Genomic DNA, 23,365 nt, shown 5'->3' with positions numbered 1-23,365 from the left:
ATTTGCTATGAAAATGTAAACAATACCTTTCTGCTGGTTCTACCTTGGAATCTTGCTTGACAATTACTTTCAAAAACTATTTTTTTCCACTAATTATTACAAAATTCGGTAACATTTCTTCTCAACCAAAAACTGAGCAGACAAAGCAATAAAGTTAAATTTGTAAGCTTAGATATGAGTTACTACTATCTGGTAATGTTTGTCCACTTTCTCTGCATCACATTCCTTACCTGTGATTTAAGCTTTCAGGAACTGGATTTTCACAGCGCTGAAGAATAGACACTGAACAGCCATCTGCCAGCAAGCTTTTATTGGCATTCTCTCCAGTGTAAGCTGGTTCTGGACCTGTAAAATCAACCATGGTGCCAAGCGACTTCATTGTGGCTTTGTATCCCAGAACATTTTCCACATCAACATTGACAAAATATCTTGTTCCATGCCTCAATGGCAAGTTCTCATATTTCAGAACTGCTGCGTAGGATTTCCCAAGCCTTTCAAATGTCTGAAAGTAGTTGTCAGTTTTTCTCTCAGCATTGGGTCCCTCTACCACTTCTTGCAGCTCGCAGACATGCAGGTACTGTTCATAAGAAAATGAAACACATGTTGTCACCTTTATACATTCTAATGCACAATCTTCAACATTTGAAGTATGCAGAGTTTGCTTGGGAGTGCTGGTCAGCCTTCCTGGTCTGGCACTGTCAAAGTTAATCAGAGCCCCAGATGTACCTTGTTGTGCATGGGTCTTGGAAATATTTAAAGACAGCCAATTCACAACTTCATGCCCATAGCTGCTTGGACTATAACCAACACCATGAAATGCTCCATCTTCTTTGAGTTCTGAATCCTCATACATCACAATCCGTGCACTCAATTTTTTAGGATGACTGCTACATCTGTAAACATTAAACAGAGTATGTGTCACTGTAGAATTTAGTACAAAATACTTTTCCAATAACTAGATATTATTACAAGAAATAAGATCAAATAGCCCCTGAGTTACAAGCCTTAAAACACTGACATGCATAGAAATAGGTCAGATCTGTGGCATCCTTTTTAAACATGTATGTGTTTGTGATACAAAGGCTACAGCTGAATGGAGAACAGTATGTGTGCATTAATCAGCCACATCCATGACATCACAGATTATGTATTTCTTTCTGTGCACAAATGAGAACTTTGAAGGCATCTATCTCTGAAAAACTTCCTCAAAACAGGGGAGCTTAGTTACTTTCAATGAACTTGATTGTCAGCAAAAGGGAGTTGGAAGTTTATATGACTATCTAGCATAATATACATATAACATATGAGCTTTGTTTCACATTGCTAATGTGATGCAACATCAGACCCATAGTGACCAAAAACATCCCACCTCTCTGTTTCTGATCACTAATCTTTGCTGTTCAACATGCAAAAGTTAATTTGCAGCCCTATGAGAACAAGATACTGAAGTAGCTTCACCAGCTAAATGCTAATGCACCAGTGTAGACTACCAAAGGAAAAAAAAATCAAAAAAATTGTTTTAAAGACTGGCTCTGTGCTCTAACTCACTTGTAAGCCATGTCCACTCTACCATCAGGGAAAGTGCAGTCATAAGTAAGAAGTGAACACTGGCTGATGGCCTCAAGACCCTGTGTGTTCTTAGCCTTGACTGTGAAGTAAAGTGGAACACCACAGGGCAAGATGGCTGGTACGACCAAGCTGAAGCCGCGGAGTTCAGACCAGTCCTGAACATTAGTCCCCCCTGGGTAGTCGCCAATGGCGTACCATACTTTAAGATCACTGTCGTCATCTTCTGTTGTGAACTAAGAAGAACATTAAGAAATTTCACAATTTTGAAGAGGCCATTTCTGCTTGCATTTTTATCAGAATGTTTCCTTGTGTACAAAGGTCTATTACCTGATTGTTTGAGAGGCTCTCAGTTTTGACCACATTGCACATATCCTTCACTTAAATGCTTCATTAATAGTACGGTATTTGACTTTCCTTATGAACATATATTAACCTTTTAATGTTTAGGAGTTCTTGCTCATCCAGAAAGTAAATGTGGTCGACTATCCATGTTGACACAGCTGTAGATCAAGTTAATTAACCGGGGAGGTACAAAGGACTTACAAAATTTATGTGCTCACTAATTATTGCATTCATTTTGTGTCCAGATTCATTTATTGCAAATGACACCTCTAGAATAAAGACTAGACTATTACATTTTCATATGTGAAATTTTAGTGTAGCGATAAAGCATCTAGATTTAAGATTATACACATCATAAAAATTAAAAATAATAAACAGATATATTATCAAATATTCAAAATATGAAAACTTCTGCCATTTGACAAAAATTGTTTCAGAAAAAGAAACACATACATCAAGCCTAAAAGCTGGGTCTTTTGGATGCCGGCCACTTAGCTGTGTGACTAAACATGAAGGCACAGGCAATTCTGTAATAACTGCTGGAGTTTCTGATCGTGGTGATGTTCTTGTACTAAGAGAAAAAAAAAAGATATTATTACTGACAAAATAAAATAAAAAAGACAATAAAGTATCCCCTACAGGTTTTTTCCCACTGAAAAGTGATCAATTTGCATAGTTCTTAAAGCACTGAATGTTGAAAATATATGGGTCCAATGCTGACCAATAAAAGTACAGAGTGCCGAAAATATATGACCCCCATGGTGAAATATATACCCATAAGCCCCTTATGTTTTTGGATTTCAGTGCTCCTAGGGAGGAATTTAAATACATAAAAAGTTATCAATGGTTTCAAAGATAGCAGGAACAAAACCACAAATGCCAACATTTACCATATCTCTGCAACTTTGTCACAGTATGGAAATCTTGGTGGCCCAGTGTCATCCTTTCTTGTGATTTTCTCCCAGACTGTTGTTCTGATGGGGTCAGCTCTCCACTGCCACAGGACTTTATCAATGTGAATGAAAAACAAGATCCTCAGATGTGCTGTCAGCTTCAGTTCCAGGGGAATTAGCTCCACATCTAAACTCTTCCTATATGGTATTGTTTTTAAAAATAATAAAAATCAGACATACTCCAGATCAAAATGTTAATTGGAAATCTTTCTTAGGGTCTTACCCTAATGCTTTGAACTGTGTTAGCTTTACACTTGGTATGTTACTGTTAATTTTTATGACTTAGATATTAACTAAAAACATACACAAATTAAATCAATTCGTTTTTGATAATGCAGACTGGATACTATATATAATAATCTAATGATTGAAATCTATTTCCACCACATCATGACATATTGGCCAAACTTTAACTGTCTGGCAGGAAAGAATGGATTCAATCCAGTGAAGTGGGGTGAGGGTACTTGTCAGACCTGATGGAAGCAGATAACAAAGAACCACCACTATGGTAGCCGGCACTCCATTTGCTCCTCATCTCCCTCCTTGGCTTAAACTACTGCCACTATAAACTAACATTTTGGCCTTTAAACGTATCTTTATTTATGTGAGTTTCTGGATATTCTTAATTACCTGCTAGACAGAAATCTTTCTCTTGATCAGTGCGTTTACTTACTTACATATGTACTTACTTGGACACAACAGGTTGTTTGGTGTAGTTGGTGGTCAGGGATAGAGGAAAGCTTGTACGCAGCAAATACCCAGTGAGGTCTATGCCTGCCGAGGCCACCACAATGGACAAAGTAAATCTAGCCTCAATATGCCCAGCTATGTAAGGCTTAATTTCTGTCTGAAAAGTAAATAATCATAAAATTGAATTATACCATTTATTACAAAAAGTCTGACTGAATTTTGAATCAACAAGTAATTACCTCTGGAGTGGGGATAAGTTGTTATCACAGAGTCCAGATTTTGTGGATGTTGCCTTACCCTGGGGACCATAGTTATAAAGCAGTTGCAAAGATTTTTCTAGGGTAAAGCAATCAAAGCAATATCTGCTGGGTACAGATAAGAACCTTTTCCTTGAATTCTCCATTTTACCCTCACGACTTAACCTCACATAAATATGGCCCCAAAGTCATAGGTCCTTACTTTACAGCATGTATCCTGTACCTAAACTAAGCAGTCCTCTTAAAAAAATCGTACCTATGTTCTAGCCTCTAGTCCGCTTTATTATTTAGGTTTCGCTGACAGCCACATGCTGCTCAAACTAGGGGGTAAGGGGGAGAAAATACAGAAAATATTTATACCTTTATAAGGGAATTCACTGATTGTACTTGAACATCAAAGGACATTCCAAGAGCTCCACCAGCACTGAAATCTATCAGAAACAAAAAGCTTACAATGTATTCTCACCAAGGTAACTGACATGTTAAATGAGAAAGGAAAAAACTAGTAAAAAAAAAAGTTTCATCCCTGGATGGAAACTGTGCATATGCTCACAAATATCTCTTATATTTCCATGTGCATGCATGCATGTCCACGTACATGTACACACAATATTCACTACAAACAAAATGTTTAGCTATGAAATGTTGAAAAGAAGACTCATACGTACAAATATGAAAGACACAAGGTCCCACTGGGAAAGGATAATCAAAGACAAAGAAAGGTGCATTAAATTCTCCATTTTGTCCAGGTGGTGGAAATGCCCCTAAGTCTTTGTGTTCCTTTGGATTCTTGAATTCCTTTTCAGCTGTATGTTCTTTTGTCATATCAGGATGAAGCTGTGAACAAAAGTTATTTACACAAATAAGTCTTTCTTTGTAAAAAGGTGCTTGTCTATAAATAAAATTATAAATGTGTTATTCTTCTCATCTATTTGTGACAGCATTCAGTGGCCAGAAAATGTCATAAAGAAAATTAGGACAATCTCAATTGTTTTTGCCTGAAAATGTCATTAAAGTTACCTGATAGCCCTGAAATACCAAATAACTGCCTTCTAAAGGTATCAAATGCTCAAACCATAACAAAGTCTTTCCCATGTGAAAGGAAAAAAGCTTTCAATGGGTACAGAACAAGCAAAGATGTAGCTCCTCTATGAACACTTACTGCGTCAGATATGCTGTCTACAACTCCACTGAACTGTTTTGAAATATCTGACAAAGGAAGACTGAAGTCTGATATTGTTCTGGTAAGTCCACTCAGTGGTGCTGACACCAGTTTGCCAACAAGTGGCCCAAGGGATCCTGCACAAGTTGATGCCTTAATAACTTCTGTTTGCAGTTTTAGTGCACATTAAAAAATATCACAGTAATTCAATGGTTCACAAGAATGAAATGTAAGTTACTAAGAAAAAAGTATGACAAATCATAACAACTTTACCATCTTCTGCGTGACTCTGCTCGGTATGCAGACTGAACTGGAGATTGGTAGCAAGTTTAATTTCTGGTAGACATCTCTCTGCTGTGCAAGCCATTAGTATTAGGGAAACAATAAGCTGATCTGTTCCCCACTTTAAATTCATTTTGAGTTTCACAGGAAATGTATCCATTACTTTGGCACCTGATGAAATTGTTCTTTCTTCTGTAACAACAAACGGGCCAGAGTCTGACAAATATAATATGATGTATTTCTAAATAGTTCAAAGCAGTTCTAAGCACAAGTTTACAGTATACAGTTTGTTACAAAATTTTGTCCATATTGAAGCTCTTCTATATAAAATAACACAATTTGACATAATCCTCCAAGAACTAATAGTGGCAGATGATTAAAATGAGTAGAAATATTACAAATTGAATGTACCCCTGTGAATGCAAAATTATGATAAAAGAAAGAACAAGGAAGATGTTCGACTCATTTTTACTAAAGTGCTATAAATTTCTAATGACTCTCATGTTAATTTTTTTTGCAAGTTCATTTATTTAAACTGCCAGATCAGACCCATCTGACCATTCTTGTATAGTACTATGGAACATGGCACTCATACTCACGCACACAAACATGCACATGCACAGAGGGAAAGAGGGCAGGAGGACAGAACATGAGGGGACAGCGCAGAGGTGAGAGCTATGACTCATCAAGAGCATGATCGAGTGTGTGATGTGGATGTTTTGCATTAGCCAGAACTATCGACTGGCATTAAAGTAAAAGGACTTGGAAACCATGAGAGTGTTGTGTTTGTTCAGGAAAGCAATCCCCATCTATCCTGTTACACATGTCTGTTGCCCTTCATACTTTGTCAGACAAATGAGCAAGGGAAAGAACTCTACTTGGTGGGGCATATACAATGCATAAATGTCTGTAACTCCTATAATAAATACATTTCACATTACATTGTTTTATGCAGTTTATCATGGATACATTCTATATAACTGAAAAACCTTATGTTGGCAAAGCATCAGCTAGTAAATAAAACAAGTAAAATACTTTTTGTAACTATGTATAATTCATTCACATATTTGTTAAACATCTATCTTCATCCATGCTCTGGGATGTTTGTTACTGTGTAGCCTGTATGCTGCTGCTTAAGTGTTTAACTGTGTGCTTCACTGTATGTTAAACTATCATTTTATCTGTAGTTCACAAGTAGCCCCTCATGGTCATAGACTGGATTATGCACAAGACAACCCATGACAACACCAGTATCCAGTGGACCTTCACCAAACAGCTAGAGGATCTGGACTTTGCAGATGACATTAGTCTCATATCTCATCGACAACAACATACACAAACCAAACTGAGTAAGCTAGCCGAGGAAGCAGAGAAGACTGGCTTAAAGGTCAACAGAAAGACAAAAGTGATGAGGATCAACAACAAGCAGGAACCCCCAATCCAACTTCAAGGAGTGTACATCTTGGAAACAGATCGCTTCAAGTATCTGGAGAGCATTGTCAACAAGGATGGTGGAGCGGATGATGACATTAAAAGCCACATCAACAAGGCCAGGCATGCTTTCAACAGCCTACGCCCCATCTGGAACTTCTGAACATTATCCTTCCTCAGTAAGACCCGCGTCTTCAACACCATTTTGAAGGCAGTCCTACTGCATGGTTCTGAAACCTGGAGAGTGACAAACACCACTGACAACAAGCTCCAGACCTTTACCAACCGATGCCTACACCATATTCTGGGAATAAGATGGCCTGAAAAGATCTCCAACGGCAGCCTGTGGAAAAGAACCAACCAGAATGCCACTAGCCAAAACATCAAAAAGCGCAAATGGGGCTGGATAGGACACACCCTGTGCAAACCAGCTGACACGATTGACAAGCAGGCACTTGACTGGAATCCTCAGGGGAAGAGGAGAGTTGGGAGACCAAAGAAGACTTGGAAAGGAACAGAAAAAAGCGAGTCAAAGGACGTTGGAACCACATGGGCCCTACTGAAGGGGGCTGTCCAAAACCGGCTCCGCTGGCAATGTGTTGTTGCGGCCCTGTGCTCCTCAAGGGGTAACAAGGACCAAACTCACCACAAGAAGCCATTAATTGTCATTTGCTTGTCACATACAGACAAGAAACAAACCAAGGAAATAACAGTGTTTTTTAAAATTATCTCTAAGCAACTTACGATTTGATGTTATAGCAAAATGATGACCACCAACAGTGATGTTGACTTTCTGTTCCATGCGCAGAATTTTAATAATAATGCTAAGTTTGTCACTTTGAGATCGCCACTTAAACTCTGCATCACACTCAAAGCCTAAGCAATCTTTGTGCGGCATACATGTTGCTCCCGCAGACTGAGCCAGTGCGTTGCCAAAAGATGGACACTCTGTTGCATATATAAAAAAAAGAGACAAATAGTTTAAACTATGATGCACAAAAAAAAAAATTCATCGGAGATGTTATTATGATTAAGTTCAATGATATTATAGCATCTCTGATTTTGTAAGTAATTAATTGCTGGTCTTTCATAGCAATAGGTCTTGAACCTTAGCAAAACCTGACCACTGCAAATGGAAACTGCTGTAAAAGTGAGGAGCTGTGTATTATTTTAGTAAAAGTGAAGATAAAAAAGTTGCATAGTTCTGGCTGTAGGAGCTGTAAATATAAGGAGTTCACTGTGTCTAGGGCATGTCTTGTGGAAGATGGGAGATAGCCCTCTCCTTTTGCTACCTTTACCTCCCCTGATAATTCAAGTACCCATTTCTGTTGGATAGCTGATGGGTCACCAAGTAGAGTTTTCTTGACTAAGACCCAAGCAAGCTTCAGACCAATGATGTTCTGCACCATAGTCAAATGCAGTAGCAACATTGAAGAAACAGATATGTGTTAGCAAAAGAAAACATTGCATAACATAGATCTGCTTGTAGATAATAAATGCAGACCCAGAGAAATAATTATGACCAAGTCAAGGCATAAGTAAGAAGCATAGTCTTACGTTGACAGACACTGGCTTTCAGCGCAGTCATTAGGTTAAGCCTCCCACTGACACTGGATACCATTCTAGATGAGAGTTCAACCAGCTGGCTAGTGTTAACTCCTAATGTTGAACCAAGCTTTTCCATCCCAGACTGCATAACCGTTTTGAGCAAAGTGTCCACAACACAGCCTTGTCCTGAATGAGGGGGAGACTTGTCGGCTCCTCCAGTCATCACAGAGGAAAGCACATGCATTCCAATGCCAGCAAAAGCATTCATCACATCCTGTTTGCTGCGATTCTGTGGCTGCAACAAAGACTGTATTCCTGATGGCAGCCGAGCTTGGCGTGAAGACAAAACTCGCTGTAAGGCTCCCATGGCCATTGATGTCATATTTTTGACAGCAGGCTGTCTGACAATGTTTTGTGCTGTGTGGATGACACCCATCACTCTGTTCAGGGATTCTTTAAGCTGCCCGTTTGTAAGACTGCCAATGGCATTGTCTGTCAGGTTCACTATCTTCCCCAATGAGAAGTGTACACTTGAAATGTTTTGAAAGAAATTTTTTGCAGCACTGTGAAGAAAGTAAGCATGAAACTGTAATTAAAAGTCAGAAGACCAGTAAAAAGGAAATAAATGTGAATAAGCATTAATAATTTGGTTGGAGAAGAGGAGAGAGATTATCATGGTGTAGTACAGGCAAAGATGAAGTGACTGTTACAGTTATTTTCTTCTTCAACATTTACGAAGAATAATTTTGTTTCATGCAAAAGAATTTTTATAAATTCATGAATAATGTGGAAATTCTCAAAAGAAAGCATTACTCACTTGGTACCTGATGTAAACAGGTTTTTTAGGTTGCCAGCAACAGGGTCAATATCGCTGATTAGTTTCCCAGCAATACTCTTCAAGGGTCCAAATAAACTGCTGGTTGGCACATTTTTTAATTCTTTTACTAATAGTTGTTTACCTTCATCCACAGCAAAATCCTTCAGTATTTGTAAAAAGTTTTGAAAACCTTTAGTCAGATTGTGGAAGTCAATAACCTGTCCTATGTGCTTGAAAGTAAAGTCCTTACACTCCTGGTGCCATGTAGGGATTGGCTCCATGCGGTCAAGGTATGGTGAAGGATCCACGTAATAGCAAAGATGATTTTCAGTTTCATTAGAAATTCTTCTCATTGCTATGTGAAAATGTGACTCTTCACACCCATTATTTCCTAGAGGTACAGCAATGATCTGTGGAAGAGCCAGGCCACTCTTGTACAATGCAAGACTTTTTTTCAACATGACCTCGACATTTAAAATCACACTAGTATGCCTGCAATTCACTTTTCAAGAATAACAACAAAAATGAAGTAAAAATTAAATAATTTACATTTTAAAATAGCTAAATCTATTTAATTAAGGATTCATAGCAAATAAGAAAATGAAGCAAAGGCTAAAATAAAAATTACAAAGATTTTGACAAAAATTACAATTCGACATCTTCAAAATTTTATGATCATAAACAGAAACATTTTTATTATTCACACTTTCAAGTACTACTTACATCACCAGAATTTACAAATACACCATCTTCATGAAGATGATAAGACTCATTAATGATGATATTTGAGAGGATGATCTCATAATTGGTAAGACCTTGAGTCTTTGGCTGAATTTTTACTGCACCTCTGTCTGCAGGATACATCATCCCAGACACTGGACTAGGAATCTGAAGTTTGAAGGGAGAGAGAAAAAGTTCTTTTGCTGAATTTATTATCTTCAATTCTAAAGCAGAAATTCATCCCTATTTGTTTCATATTATTGCATTTGCTGCAATTTAAAAATTTTCCTTTTAGAGCAATTCAAATGCATGCCTGTGTGTGTGCACTTGCATGAAGCGCGCACACACAAACACTCTCTTCTATATTTACAATTTCTAACCCAATAAAGGAAGCATTTTTATAGTGATCATCAATAGTATATGTCACCTTCCAATCGCTATCCCACTTAAGGTCCAGCCCAGGATGACCATAACGAGAACAGTCTGTTGGAAAGTAACCACATCCACAGGTGGAATCACAGGGTCGCCGTTGATTGGGAAATCCAGGAAAAAATTTCGTACCAAAGAGTGCACTAATGCGAGATACAGCCATGTCAATTCTGCAGAAGATATAATGCTGTTACTTATCTTTAAAGAGAGATAAGACAGCTTATTCTATTTAGATGTATAATTTTTGTTCTCAACTTTTATGACATGCTGTCACTGAAATCATAAAAGACAAAGTTTGTTGGAAGTGCTACAAATCATGCAAGCATTTTTCTATGTGTTATACCGTATGTGTTGATGAGTGAAAGAAAGATAGATTTCTACAATTAAAATTTGCTCACCCCTCTTTAAAGGACTCAAAACCGTTCTTCAGGATTTCAGTATATAATGAATGTCTGTTCAAACCCTCCTGAAGACTTCGGGAGCTGTTGTTAACAAGATCAGTAATCTTTGCTACCATTTTGTCAGCTTTCTCATAAAGTGAGTTAAGCGTTCTGTCCAGCCCTGAATGCTGTTGATTCCAAAACATGGTATAAGGTATGTTTATTGACATTATTCATTTTTAAGACAGCATAGAATATATTTAAGCACAATTTAAAGCCATTAGGATGGCAGAATTTTACTAAAGCTATCTATTTGGAATGTTTTCTCAAAATGAAACATGTCTTTTCATTTAAAGTCAATAGTATTCAGCAAATATTTATGTGAGTGGAGTCATGGTAACCACAGCAGAGGATGACAAAAACAGATTTCGAGCAAAAAAATCATTATGCCCATTTCCTTCTTCCAAAAAAAAAAAAAAAAAAAAAAAAAAAAGACCAAGATTCATGTGAGAATAAATAAAAACAGAAATGTAAGGTGACAGGTAAGTCAGGTAACAGTAAATGCAATTATTTATTCAGCCTGCTCATTTCTATGAGGAAAAGATGAATCAAATACAGATGGAAAGAAAGAATACACACATCTCTTTCCCATGTTTCACCAAATGGGTTAGCATCTCTCTTCCGTCGTGCATGGTTAGCTTTCAGCTGGCTCACCAGCTGTCTGGTCATCTCAACAATGTCACTGAGCTCATGTCCAGAGTTCATAAACGAGCTTCGACTTCCTGTTAAAGAAATGTGCTTATCTGACATGAAAATCATAATAAGTCCTCTATCCTGTTGCTGTGTTCTGAACAACCTAACTCCACAAATTTAATTACTAAGCACCGAAGTGTTACTACTATTGTACAATCTTGCATATATGACATCAAAACATTAATAATTTTATACAGTATGTGCCCACTTTACAGATAATCCCATGTCAGATATTCAGTTTTGTCTGAGGAAATCATCATAAGGCATAACTGAAAGTGCATAAAATCTTTCAGCAGTAAAATAACAAAGATGGAACATTCAACAAATTCGTGGAATACTGGGTACCTGTGACAGCTGATGTTGCCTGCTTTATGATGCTGTTTCCTTCCAGTATTATTTGCAAAGACATGTGGTACCTTCAGAGAGTTTAACAGGCATTCCGCATACATAAGAAAATCCTCATAAGTGATGCGCATAAAATTGTCTCTTTACTAACTAGTCATGTCCTCCTCTCTTGCAAATAATCTACAAAAACTATTTAAAAATTGTAAGAATATGTATTCTTTCAATACAAATCTACAAAGATGACTAACAAAAACTGGTAAAACCATGAGAATTTGAAAGCTCTCAAAAGCAAAGCTATCACAAATGACAGAGCTGGAAGAATGTGTTCATTAAATATATTCATTTCATTTTGTGACATCATAGTTTTGATCTCTTGCAAAGGCAACAGCCTTTAAAAACTGCTCACCCCATTTGTGCCTTCTGTATAAAGTTCAAGGCCTGCTGTGGTGCCTCACTGGCTTTACGAAGGCCACTCATAACCATATTTATAGAGTTCTTGATCTCCTTTTCAGCATATGGTAATGCCGTGGATGCAGTGTCCACAATGTTCTATCACCAACAATTTTTTTAAAATATCTATGCTACAGCTTATTTTTTATACATTTAATCATATCTGATCACCAGGTGAATACCGAGTAATGAACTGCAATATAAATGAATAATGTAGCTTCTTCAGAACTTTACAGAAGACATCTTGCAGGGTCGCCTAACTCGAACTTCACAGAAAATAAATATAAAAATAAAAGATACTTACAAAGAAAAATGTTTACTTTCAGTACATATGTTAACCTGCTGATGATTTTAAATTGTTTTGCACTGGTGGAAATTGAGGACAGTAAGAATGACCCTTCTTTATAATCTGACATCACAAATTACACACAAAATATAAATTCTTACCCCAAATAAATCTGTAGCTTCATTATGAACATCTTCCACTAAGGATTGTGCACGAGCTGCTAACTGTTGAATCTTTGTGACAATAGGCATGCCATTCAAGGCTTCAGCTGCTTTCGTCAGATCAACTGTTGTTTGCAAGGCTTCCTCTGTTTTCACAGGTAGCTGTTTCACTTCTTGTGCAAGAGGCTCAAATCTGCAACCACAGAGATGATTTTTTGATGTATTTCTATCTGAATTTGGCTATGACTGGACAGTGCAAGGTGCAGACAAAATATTCTTGCTTATTATACCTGATGAAAAGAGTCACGTCTAAAAATAATCTAGACTATTTATAAATATCAAGTCATATGATATAAGATATTAAGCTATTAAACATATTATGATGTTTAAACCAAATATTTTTTTGCAAATCCTAGGTATAGAATGCTTGTGTGTATATATATCGACATTTATTAGTTGGAAGTCCTCAAGGATAAAGATAACACAGAATCTATGTTGCTTGTAAAGAAACTATTTTGCCTTGCATATTGGAATTTGTATATGTATCTAAAAGTTTTCTGCCCTATGGTTGTTTTAACAACATATGTAAATGGGCTGACATGTAAAGACTGATTATGAGCAACACTTGCAATGAATTATCATTTTATAACTCTCCATTTAACATTGTTGTTACTAACCCACTCTTTGATTGATTTGTTTTTGGATCTTGGTACATGGAGGCAATCTCATTGGTCACCTTCTCCATGGGTTCTAAGATCCGGTTTAAAATGTGGTCAAAGGCACTAGCGATGTCTTCATACAATCCAACTGTGAAGTCCTGATATTTATTTAACAGTAGATTTTGTAATTAAAAGCACGTTATTCATAAACCACAAACATCTCTTAGAGGATCTAGTCAGAAATATAACAGAGCAAATCTCCAATGAATTTTTTTAAAGCTAGAAAATCACATGCACATGTTTATTCTTTTGGTTCCTTCATAAAATGTCTCTTGACAAACCGTGCTTACTTGTGTGTGTTTTGTGGTACTGGGTAACCAAAAACGATTTATTATGAAAAAAATGAGACAAGAAACAGCCTTGTGACTAAAAAGATTATTAAATGTACAAAATGAAAAACACATAAAAGTACTGACAGTTGTTATTTACAATCTTTCTCGTTGTATTATTTATCTAAGAAAATGTTCTCACCTTCATTATGTTCATGTTGAAGGAAAAGATCCTCATCTTTATAATGTTCATACATAAGGATATATCTTAATCTTTATTATGTTCAAGAGCCTCACCAAGTAATTGCTCTTTAACGAAAAGCCTAAGACAGCTTGTGCACCTGCAGCCAACACAAGCAAACAACACTTTCATGCTGACAAAAATTCCTCCAACAGGCAATTTCTTTGGTAGCATATGAGACTTTTTCATTCTCTTATGCAACAGACACTTGACATGACAAGTACACCACTTTAGTCTTGCATCACAGACTGGCTGTTTCACTGCCTTACCCATTCCCTTCACCCAATGGGAAACTTCAATGGGAAACTGGGTTAACAATGCGGTCAAAGGCATTCATATTGTAGGAAAGATCAAATTTCTAACATTTATGATAAACCAATTGTAGAAATAATGTCTATAGTGCAAGAAAGATTCAACAGTATTAATAATTATGATCATATCATAGAAAAGATCCTCCCCTTTATCATGTTTATACTCTAGGAAAGTTCCTCCCTTCCAAGATGTTTAAATGGCAAGAAATATTTTTACCTGTGTAAAATTCATAATGAAGGGGAAAAATCTTTCTCTTTATAATGTTCACACATTATAAGATTCTCAGCTAACGCTGTTCATACTCTTAGAAAGATCCTCACCTTTACGATGTTCATATTGTAGGAAAGTCGGCCCTTATAGCAAGCTTCAATTAGCAGCAGATCCCACTGTCTGTTAATGAGGCCCACATGAGCCTCTGCCCACAACTTGTCATGAATATTTACATCCACATATCCGCTCAGGACCTCTGCAGTAAACAAATGAAAGCCAGTATATAAAGAATGACTTTAAATAAATATGTAAATAACACATGCACACACACACATATATATATATGAGACCTTGTTTAACAAAGTTGGTATAATACAAACAGTACAATGTTATTTGTCTAAATTTACAGTTTATCAGCTCACAATGATATGAATTTGTCATGGGTGAATAAGTTGTGGAAAAATCACATGAAAGAAAAGCACATTACCCTGTCTACGTGAGGCTTATAGAAAACATTTGTATGGCTGACAGAAAAAATATCTTTCATCCTGAAGAGAAAGATATGTTATTATGACCAATTCATGACATCTTTATAAAAGGTCATACCCAGGAACTTGTATGTATCACATTCTCAAAAGGCCACATTACAAATGATACAGTATGCAGTTGTGGCTCTAATATTAGATAAACCAGAAACAGTTTCTTTTGGCTTTGGTGATGTTTAATTTAAAGACATTATCATCAAATCTGTCTAAAAATTCATCCAAAGCAAAATCATGGTTGTCTACTGATCTTCAGAAAAGAGACAAGGCTACTGATCATTAAAGAATTTTATGAGATACAGTATCTCCTTTCATAATGACATAATTAAAGTGTGCAGGGGCACATCTTTGAGAAACTATTGTTACAATGTCAGTGAAAGTTCTACTGACATATACTCTGCTATCAACTGGAATGTGAAGGATCCACAACACCAGCTGATGTGTCAACATCCCCACCTTTCCAATGGGCAATAAAAGTTGAGTAAACTCTTGTACAACAAATGATTTTCTTATGAACTGCATATTTTATCTGATGGTAAGTGAAGTTTTCAGTTTACTTATCTCAATGGCATGTATGGTATAAAAGGTTGATGATGGTGACTCTCCCCCCATCCCCAAACTCCATCTTAAACTCTTTATAGTTCACCATTTCTTTCTCAGCTACCATGTGATGAGATTTGTCAACGAGATGTGCTAGCCTATAAAAAGTTTGTCCACACACCATCTTCACAAATCCTTCATTGTGATGTACATGCACCATTACCATCAATGATAAAAAAGAATTAGGAAAATATAAAAAAGGCTACTTTAGAATTTTTCTGAATACCTATCATCAAAACTAGGTATGAATCAAACTGGTAACAATGTCTTTTGTCTTGGACTGAACAGCTACTTTCAAGAAGAAAAAGGCCACTCACCAAATTGACCTTCAATTCCATTTTCAAAGGAGATGCCAAAACTTGCTCCAATACTTCGTGATCCAACCTCCTTCTTCCAGTCCAGTGGTGGCAGGGCCAATTTAAACTTGAATAATACTTTATCCAGCAGGCTTCTTTTCACCCTAGCTACTGCAGGGTAAGTGTACTGATGGCTGTTTTTCAGTAAAAGAAAAAAAACAGACTGAAAAAAAAGGAAATGAACCTGGAAAATATCACACGTTATAAAAGAGTAACTGTGCTTTCATTTGGCTTGCATGGTTGATTTAGTTATTTAAGTTGAGGAGATGCACACTGATCCCATGAAACAGTTCAAAATGCTGGGAAGTTACTTAAAAGGTGAGGTGTAATCTGCCTCTTGAAACCAGTTAAAGAGGTGGCCTGGAAAGTGGAGAGTGTTCCAAGCAAAAGGGACCTATGAAAGAAAAGACTTTCTATCCAGAAGAAAAGAGTATGTGGGGTAATTCAACATGGTGTGGGGGGAATGTGGGATTTGAGGGTATCAGTTGTGGAATGAAGTGGGCAGGAGAAAGTGGTGAGGTGGGAAGAAAGATAATCAGCACAGTTGTAGAGACATTCATAACAAATATAGTCCAGTTGCTAAGAAAGAGGGACAGAAAATAGAATTAACATCTCATTGCTCAAAAAATAAAATATTACAGACTTCTTTTAATTTTGGCACTTCTGTATATTTGACATTAAGCTTGCAGCAAAACAAGTAAAATTAGCTGACTTTTTTGTTTTTTTGCTGATAATAACTACTTGTTTCCATTTTTATTGTCTTATAAAAATACTCTCCTCTGACCTCAAAATGGCATTTTCCTGCTCCTTTGACACACGATGACGCAAAGGGTGTTTGATGTAGATACTGAGTGCCATTCGATGGACACTGTGAGTGTCTTCATGAAGGAGACTCCTTAGAACAGCTGCAGCACTCTGTCAGAAACCATTTATCATCAAAATAACATTATAATATTTAAAAACATGTAAAAATTGTTATGGAGGAGAGTTACTGGTCCTATATGGTAGTTTTTTCAACTTTTACAAATTCTAATGATTTTGAAGTCTAATTTACTGATGTCATAATAATTATATTTACCTAAGATTTTAAAATGAATATTTTCATTCAGAATATTAAGATTCAACAATGAAGAATTAAAAACTTCAACAGAGATTCACAGAAAATGCAAATATTGAGAGATTGCAATAAGAGTAGTCACTATCAAAGTGCACCATAGCTTCATAGCCATGGGGACAGTGAACATAAGTGGTTCCCCATGTCTAGGACACAGCATGTGGAAGGTGGATCCCCAACCCCATTCTTTGGTAGTTTCTCCCTTTCTTTTCTGCTGAACAGTTGCTGGGTGGGCACAGTGAAATGTACCAGACTACAAAGTTTCTCATAAATTTTCCAAAGTGTAATAGTCTCTGAACAAAAACACCTCATTCTCCAACAATTATGCATTGACAGCTTTTGCATTCTGTCAAGCTTCTTTCTTCAGCTGAACATGATGACCAATGCTATCTATTCATGTTAAATGTCTCCTGCTAAAATAGGGATGCGTAGGTCTCAACCATTTAGTTTTGCTCGTCAGTGCCTTAAAATAATAGTATCAATAAACAATGGAAGAACAGATGACATCCACAGACATGGAACAGATGAGAAAGCCAATCAAGGAGAGAAGAAAGTGGAAGACCTTATTACTGTTCTAGAGATCAAAGAGCACAAAATGACTTGATCAAGATGGCAATGCCACTGCTCACCTCTTCACACTTATAATGTCTCAAAGCATCTAGAGCAGCACGGCGCCACATCTGATGGCCTCTGTTGGGTAGTGCATGGTTGATGATATGGCGCTTAGAACGGTTTAGAGCTGCATTGCCAAGAGTGTGTAGCAGAACTGCCTTACTGATATGGTGATCTTCGTTGTCCGTGTCATGAAGCCATGTATCACGTTTGCTCACATGATTGTCACCTGTACATTGAGAAGGTGCTACAATATCTTTTATAACCATTGAATATTAATAATTGACCTTTAGTCACACAATATAATGTTGTATAAAATAATTTCCATAAGTTTTAAACTTTTAATTATTATTTTCATTAGTCTTTGCATTTATAGTTTATTATTAATGATTTGAATAAAATACATACATTTTATATATTCCTAACAGATTTTGAATGTTAAGATCAGATTCCAAATGAGTGAAATACTAATTTTTTTTGTTGATGGTTCCCATTTGCTTTTTAGTCCTTAATATAGCTGTGTTTTTTAATATATTTCACTGTGGTCTTTTAAGCCATTAAAGATTTTATGAGTAAAAACAAAAAGGATGTTACTCCTAGACACAGTCTCAGCAAGATACATATTTTTTACAAGTAGCAGCATTTATATTCTTCTCAAATTCTCTTCCAAACATTAACACAGCTTTACTAAACCAAGATTACAGATTAAAATAATCACACGAAAGACAGTGATGACTAGCTTACTATATAGGTTACATAAACCTTTTTTAAGAAATATGGTTACAATTACATTAACGAAATCGTGTGAAAAACGATGACCAGAATCAAAGACAAAATAATTCTATGATGTTCTTTTTCTTCTTTTGGTTCTCCATAAAAATTACATTAGTTTACTTCAATTACCATAAACTGTTTTTATCATTTTTTAACCATTCCTTGCAAATTTTAAAACTAATCACTATTTAGCCCAAGATTAAAAAAAAAACCCAACCTAGCTACCACCAGCATACAATGTTTTCATTTTCAACTTTTTGGTGGATTCCTTTTTTGTTTTCTTAATTAGATATCTATAGTCTCCGTTCTACAATTATCTTTAAATCTTGCTTTTAAAAAAAAACTAAAATTAACCAAAATACTAGAATGTAGTAATATTTCCAAATATGTTAACAAATGGATCAATAAATCTATAATGACCTTCTCCATGTTTGTCAAGCCATGTCTCCAGATGTTCAGCTAGCTGACTAGCCTGATCATGGTCCCCTCTGTTTTCTAAGTGTCGAATAAGGCTTCCAAGAGCCAAGCAGGCACGACTTTGGGTAAGTGTCATGATTCGTGACCCATGATGCTCACCATTTTTTCCAAAGCAAAAGCTTTCCACAGCAAGCACAAAAATCTAAATACAAAAATGTGATACTATATAGTACATGAAAAAAAGCATTAAAAGGTTCACATTTAAATGTATAAGTTACAGCACTGTTTATATTTTCTTGCTTAAAAAACAATAAAGTGATAAAAATTGTCAATTTCATTCCTTTATTTTTAAAGTCTCATATTTTATTGACCGACTACTTCATTGCAGTCACCTTCTCTGGATGTTTCAAAGCAGCACAGTGAATAAATACTCTCCGTAGTTCCTCATTCTCTGGTTCTTCCTGGGAGAGGACATGTTTTATGAGTAGCCGTTGTGACATCTCATCACCTATTCGTGCAACTACATCAATGATAACCAGGCGCCTATCCTCACATGAATCATTTCCTTGGCAGCTGATTCCTAGAATACCATCCACAAGTTGTTTGTAATCATCTGGATTCAGAGAGTGAAGCAGTTCTCGAAGTGTGTTGATGCAGAGGGATCTGTTCAGGTCATCTAAACATAGATTAATGTGATTGTTCATAAGCTCAAGAATATCTTGGGAAACTAGAAACTTAATTTCAAAGGTATTGTTAGAAGAGAACTTAGAAATTTAATTTAGAGATATTTCTAAACATGACTATAGTTTTATTTGGGACAAAACAGATAAGAGAATTAAGCCCTGTAAACTAATAATAATAAAGCAATCTTTTTTTCTCCCACGACTGTATGTTTTTCCCCTTAATTGAGCTTATCACTTTTGACAGATCTGGCACTTAATGAAGAGTTCTCTACGTGATTTAGTAAGGTTTTCTAATGTCACCATTTCAATAGCTTCCACAATTCTCCCTTAAGTCTTTAACAATCACAATTTCACTCCACTGACTTTATCATCTGCAGTTTATCAGCCACTCCATCAAAGTTGATCTGGACCTATGGTGCACCGCTACCTGAGCTTGACTTATTAGTCATTACTTTTACATCCCTGGTATGTTTCACAAGTAGCGCTTTACATTTGACCCAAATAAAACTGTACATCTACATGAACTGCATATTTAAAGAGACGATAGTGAACTCCCCTTCATGACTTACCTTTATCTGGGTGTTCATGGATGCATTCAAAACTCTTGCTGATATTTTTTTTAATTTGATTTAGCTGAAGTTTGTCTTTTTTCTGCACAGAGGAAGTACTATGTCATGATAGGAAAATATAGTCATATTGTAAGATTTAAATAATTAAATGCATCTTGACATCTGGGAACATTTTATCTAGAATACAGTGATACCTCGGTTCTCGAACATAATTCGTTCCGGGAGGACGGTCGAGAACCAAATTGTTCGAGAACCGAAGCAATGAAACCCATAGGCAATAATGGAAACTGTATTAATTCGTTCCAAGCCCCAGAAAATGCCTATTTACTGGCCTAATTTGTATATAATATGTAGAAAAACATGAGTCTCAACAAGAAATAAGAAATAAAAGTGTATTTATTAAAGCAAAAAAAAAAAAAATAAATAAATAAAATGTACAGTACAGTACAGTAAATTGTGTTTCATTTACTGTACCTGTACCAAACTTTATGGCAGGAGCGAATGAATGTGGAGGAAGGAGGGTAGGGGGATGGTTATTGTTTTGAAGGGGAGTCCTCTTCAATAAAAACAGAGGGTAACTGCTCTTCGGGTGTTTCTGTTCTCTGTATCTTTTGCTGAGGAGAATCAGAATCTTGCTCTGCAGTTGCTTGTCTGATTTCTTTACGGAAGAATTTGTCAATTGTTTGCTGTTTTTTTCTCCTTTGCAAAATTTTGCGGAAAGTGGACATAACCTTGTCATTAAAAATGTTAACTGCTCTATTTGCTACCACTTTATCAGGGTGATGTTGTTCAACAAAATTTGTGATTTCTGCCCATTTTGCACACATTTCATGACTCTCTCTCTCTCTGCACTCACACTGATGACGCAAGCAAGGCGCGCTGGGCCGAATGAACGCCATTCGGCTCAACTCGGCTCATCTCGGACGTTCGGATGTTCGAGTTCCAAATATTTGTTCGGATTCCAAGACAAAATTTTCTTGAATTTCCTGGTCGAATACCGATTTGGTCGAAAGTCAAGGCGTTCGAGAACCGAGGTATCACTGTATTAATATCTAAAACTACTTAGATCATCAAACATGCAAGGAGCAGCGTAACACTTGCATTTCCTGCTGTAGACAATCATAAATTATTTTGTCATTTCCTGCTGTAGACAATCATAAATTATTTTGTAGGTTTACATCAATTTATATCAAGTGTGTGCGTGTTTGTTTTGTTCTTTGTTTTTTTTGGGGGGGAGGGGGAATATTGCTGTCTATGAAACTATAAATAACCCTAAAGATTGTATCACACAAAAGATATTCTCAGATAGGGATGAGCATAGGCAAGTTCAAATGCACACAGGTACATAGGAATGAACACACTTTTTGCCTCTATTAATAAGAAATTTATAGCGAACTTAATGCCTTTCTCCATTTGGCAGTGAGCTCAATGAAAAACTCCTAGTAAGACATGTATCTTTAAAAATCAAAAAATTTAACAAATGTTTTAAACATTTTGCACCAAACAGAATAATAATCTATAGAATACAATTTCTTACCATTTCTGTGTAAAGACTCTGAGCTTTTAGATTATAGAACATCTTTTGAAGTGGTACAGCAGGTCTGAAATGTATGTACAAACAAATATAATTTAAGCATTTAAATATTTTAGTTTTTTCAAAGATGTGCACACAGTTGACCCATAAATCACTCAAAGAATGCACTTAAAAGAGAAGCTTTATAGAATTGCTATACAACATTTCAATTACTGAACAAATAATCAAAGACTAGGATCTCTGCTTGAAGTGAAAATAAAGTTCAATAAATCCTTACATTTTTCCATCCAGCTTTACAGACACTGTTGCAGAGGTCTCAACATCAGGAAAATCTAGAAACGATTTATATTCCCCAGTGAACTTAATAAGCTACAGTGAAGTACTGAGACAATGAATTTTATTTTTTTTAATTTACATTCTCCAATCAGCACTGGGGAAAAAACCCATGCAGTTTTACACTCTTAACAGCAATGCTGAAAAATGATTAAGCATGTGTACAGTGTATCTGACTTGCAGCATCATAACTAATGTTTAGATAAAATGTTCATAAAGTCTGAACTTTCCAGAAACATCTCTGCATTTGTTGTGATTTCTAAGCTAATAGCATGTTTTCAGATGAATTGTACGTGTGCGTGTTTTTTCAGTAATATCCAGTAAAAATGTACTATAAAATCGATAGTTGAATTGTAAAAATTAAAAACGTATTAAGGAGTTAAATATTTTTAAAACAATGTCCCTTATGAATTTGGTTTTGACACTCCAAGCTTCCGATATAAAAAATCTTTTGCTATTAAAGTTTGATCTGGAGGGTTATGCTAATAATTTGAATGCATTGTATTCAATGTCTTTGATTTACCTCCTGAAACAGTGATTTTATGAGGAATTTCTCCAGGCAAAAGTATCCTGGAAAAAAAACAAAAAGTACCTTTTAAGGTATACACACATTGTCTGTATGCGCAAATAAAATGAACTCACCCACATGTATGTGTCCATGCATATTTACCTCTGTTGATGTGCATTCACACGTACACACACGCACACATGCATGAAAACATACATGTATACAAACAAACAATATAATGCATTTTGCATGCATTCATACAAGCATAAACACAGAATGATAAGAGTTGAAATTATAAAAATTTAAATTACGTTTTTTGAGACTTCGGGGACGTGTCTTTCAAAAGAATTTTGTCCTTTGCTTCAGCTGTATGCAGAGTTCCATGAAGGTTATAATGGATTGTCTAAAACAGGAATTTTGAACATGACAAAATCTAATTACAAATAATCTAATAAGTATTTTAAAATGGCTGCTGCAAACAATTGGCCAGGAAATCATCATAAAAAAATAAAATTGACTTTTAAACAGAGATGACAGAGGGAATTTCAGGATATGAATTTGCATGGTCTCACTTTAAGTATGCTTCATATTAGTAAATCAAACATTTACAAGATCCTTTGCAAGCAGGAGTTTCGCAGAAACATTGCAAAATAAATGTCTCTTTGATCTGAAAGAATCAATCAATAAAGCAAGTGCTATTTGCAAGTGACAATTACAGAGAAAAGCCTAGCAGATCAATTGTAGAAGATACATAGACTGAAATTGTCTCACATGTACTCAAACTCCTGAATCACAATTAGGGTGCAAATGACTTCTAAGTCTGATGCACGTATCAATAATAATAACAATGAAGATTCATATAGTGCCTTTTGAAAGATTTGCTCATAGCGCTTTACATAAATCATATATAGACTAAATCATTAACAACCCACCCATATTCACATATAACAGACACACTCACTTCTACAACATGCATGCACTACTCATACACAAAGTA

At 35.9% G+C, this 23,365-nt stretch overlaps 1 protein-coding gene across 2 annotated transcripts in view; it reads right to left on the bottom strand.

Annotated features, from left to right (window-relative positions):
• Window positions 1–23,365, bottom strand: part of LOC112558119 — a 44,502-nt gene that overhangs the window by 17,162 nt on the left and 3,975 nt on the right. For both annotated transcript variants that reach the window (XM_025228330.1, XM_025228331.1), the window contains 31 exons: window positions 22,680–22,771; window positions 22,384–22,430; window positions 21,805–21,859; window positions 21,531–21,594; window positions 19,994–20,075; window positions 19,134–19,417; window positions 18,745–18,943; window positions 17,568–17,779; window positions 16,609–16,739; window positions 15,786–15,958; window positions 14,437–14,582; window positions 13,253–13,392; window positions 12,576–12,768; window positions 12,085–12,227; window positions 11,679–11,749; window positions 11,220–11,362; window positions 10,599–10,768; window positions 10,199–10,370; window positions 9,775–9,939; window positions 9,052–9,461; window positions 8,244–8,797; window positions 7,431–7,634; window positions 5,247–5,447; window positions 4,974–5,110; window positions 4,480–4,648; window positions 4,172–4,242; window positions 3,554–3,711; window positions 2,802–3,002; window positions 2,365–2,482; window positions 1,549–1,802; window positions 231–893 (listed from right to left, as the gene is read on the bottom strand). In XM_025228330.1, the coding sequence (XP_025084115.1) occupies window positions 231–893; window positions 1,549–1,802; window positions 2,365–2,482; window positions 2,802–3,002; window positions 3,554–3,711; window positions 4,172–4,242; window positions 4,480–4,648; window positions 4,974–5,110; window positions 5,247–5,447; window positions 7,431–7,634; window positions 8,244–8,797; window positions 9,052–9,461; window positions 9,775–9,939; window positions 10,199–10,370; window positions 10,599–10,768; window positions 11,220–11,362; window positions 11,679–11,749; window positions 12,085–12,227; window positions 12,576–12,768; window positions 13,253–13,392; window positions 14,437–14,582; window positions 15,786–15,958; window positions 16,609–16,739; window positions 17,568–17,779; window positions 18,745–18,943; window positions 19,134–19,417; window positions 19,994–20,075; window positions 21,531–21,594; window positions 21,805–21,859; window positions 22,384–22,430; window positions 22,680–22,771 (5,822 nt within the window). The remainder of the gene's footprint in view (window positions 1–230; window positions 894–1,548; window positions 1,803–2,364; window positions 2,483–2,801; window positions 3,003–3,553; window positions 3,712–4,171; window positions 4,243–4,479; window positions 4,649–4,973; window positions 5,111–5,246; window positions 5,448–7,430; window positions 7,635–8,243; window positions 8,798–9,051; window positions 9,462–9,774; window positions 9,940–10,198; window positions 10,371–10,598; window positions 10,769–11,219; window positions 11,363–11,678; window positions 11,750–12,084; window positions 12,228–12,575; window positions 12,769–13,252; window positions 13,393–14,436; window positions 14,583–15,785; window positions 15,959–16,608; window positions 16,740–17,567; window positions 17,780–18,744; window positions 18,944–19,133; window positions 19,418–19,993; window positions 20,076–21,530; window positions 21,595–21,804; window positions 21,860–22,383; window positions 22,431–22,679; window positions 22,772–23,365) is intronic.

This window comes from Pomacea canaliculata, linkage group LG2, assembly GCF_003073045.1.
Source record: "Pomacea canaliculata isolate SZHN2017 linkage group LG2, ASM307304v1, whole genome shotgun sequence".
NCBI classification, from domain to species: Eukaryota; Metazoa; Mollusca; class Gastropoda; order Architaenioglossa; family Ampullariidae; genus Pomacea; species Pomacea canaliculata.
This window is presented reverse-complemented; position numbering and strand designations above follow the sequence as displayed.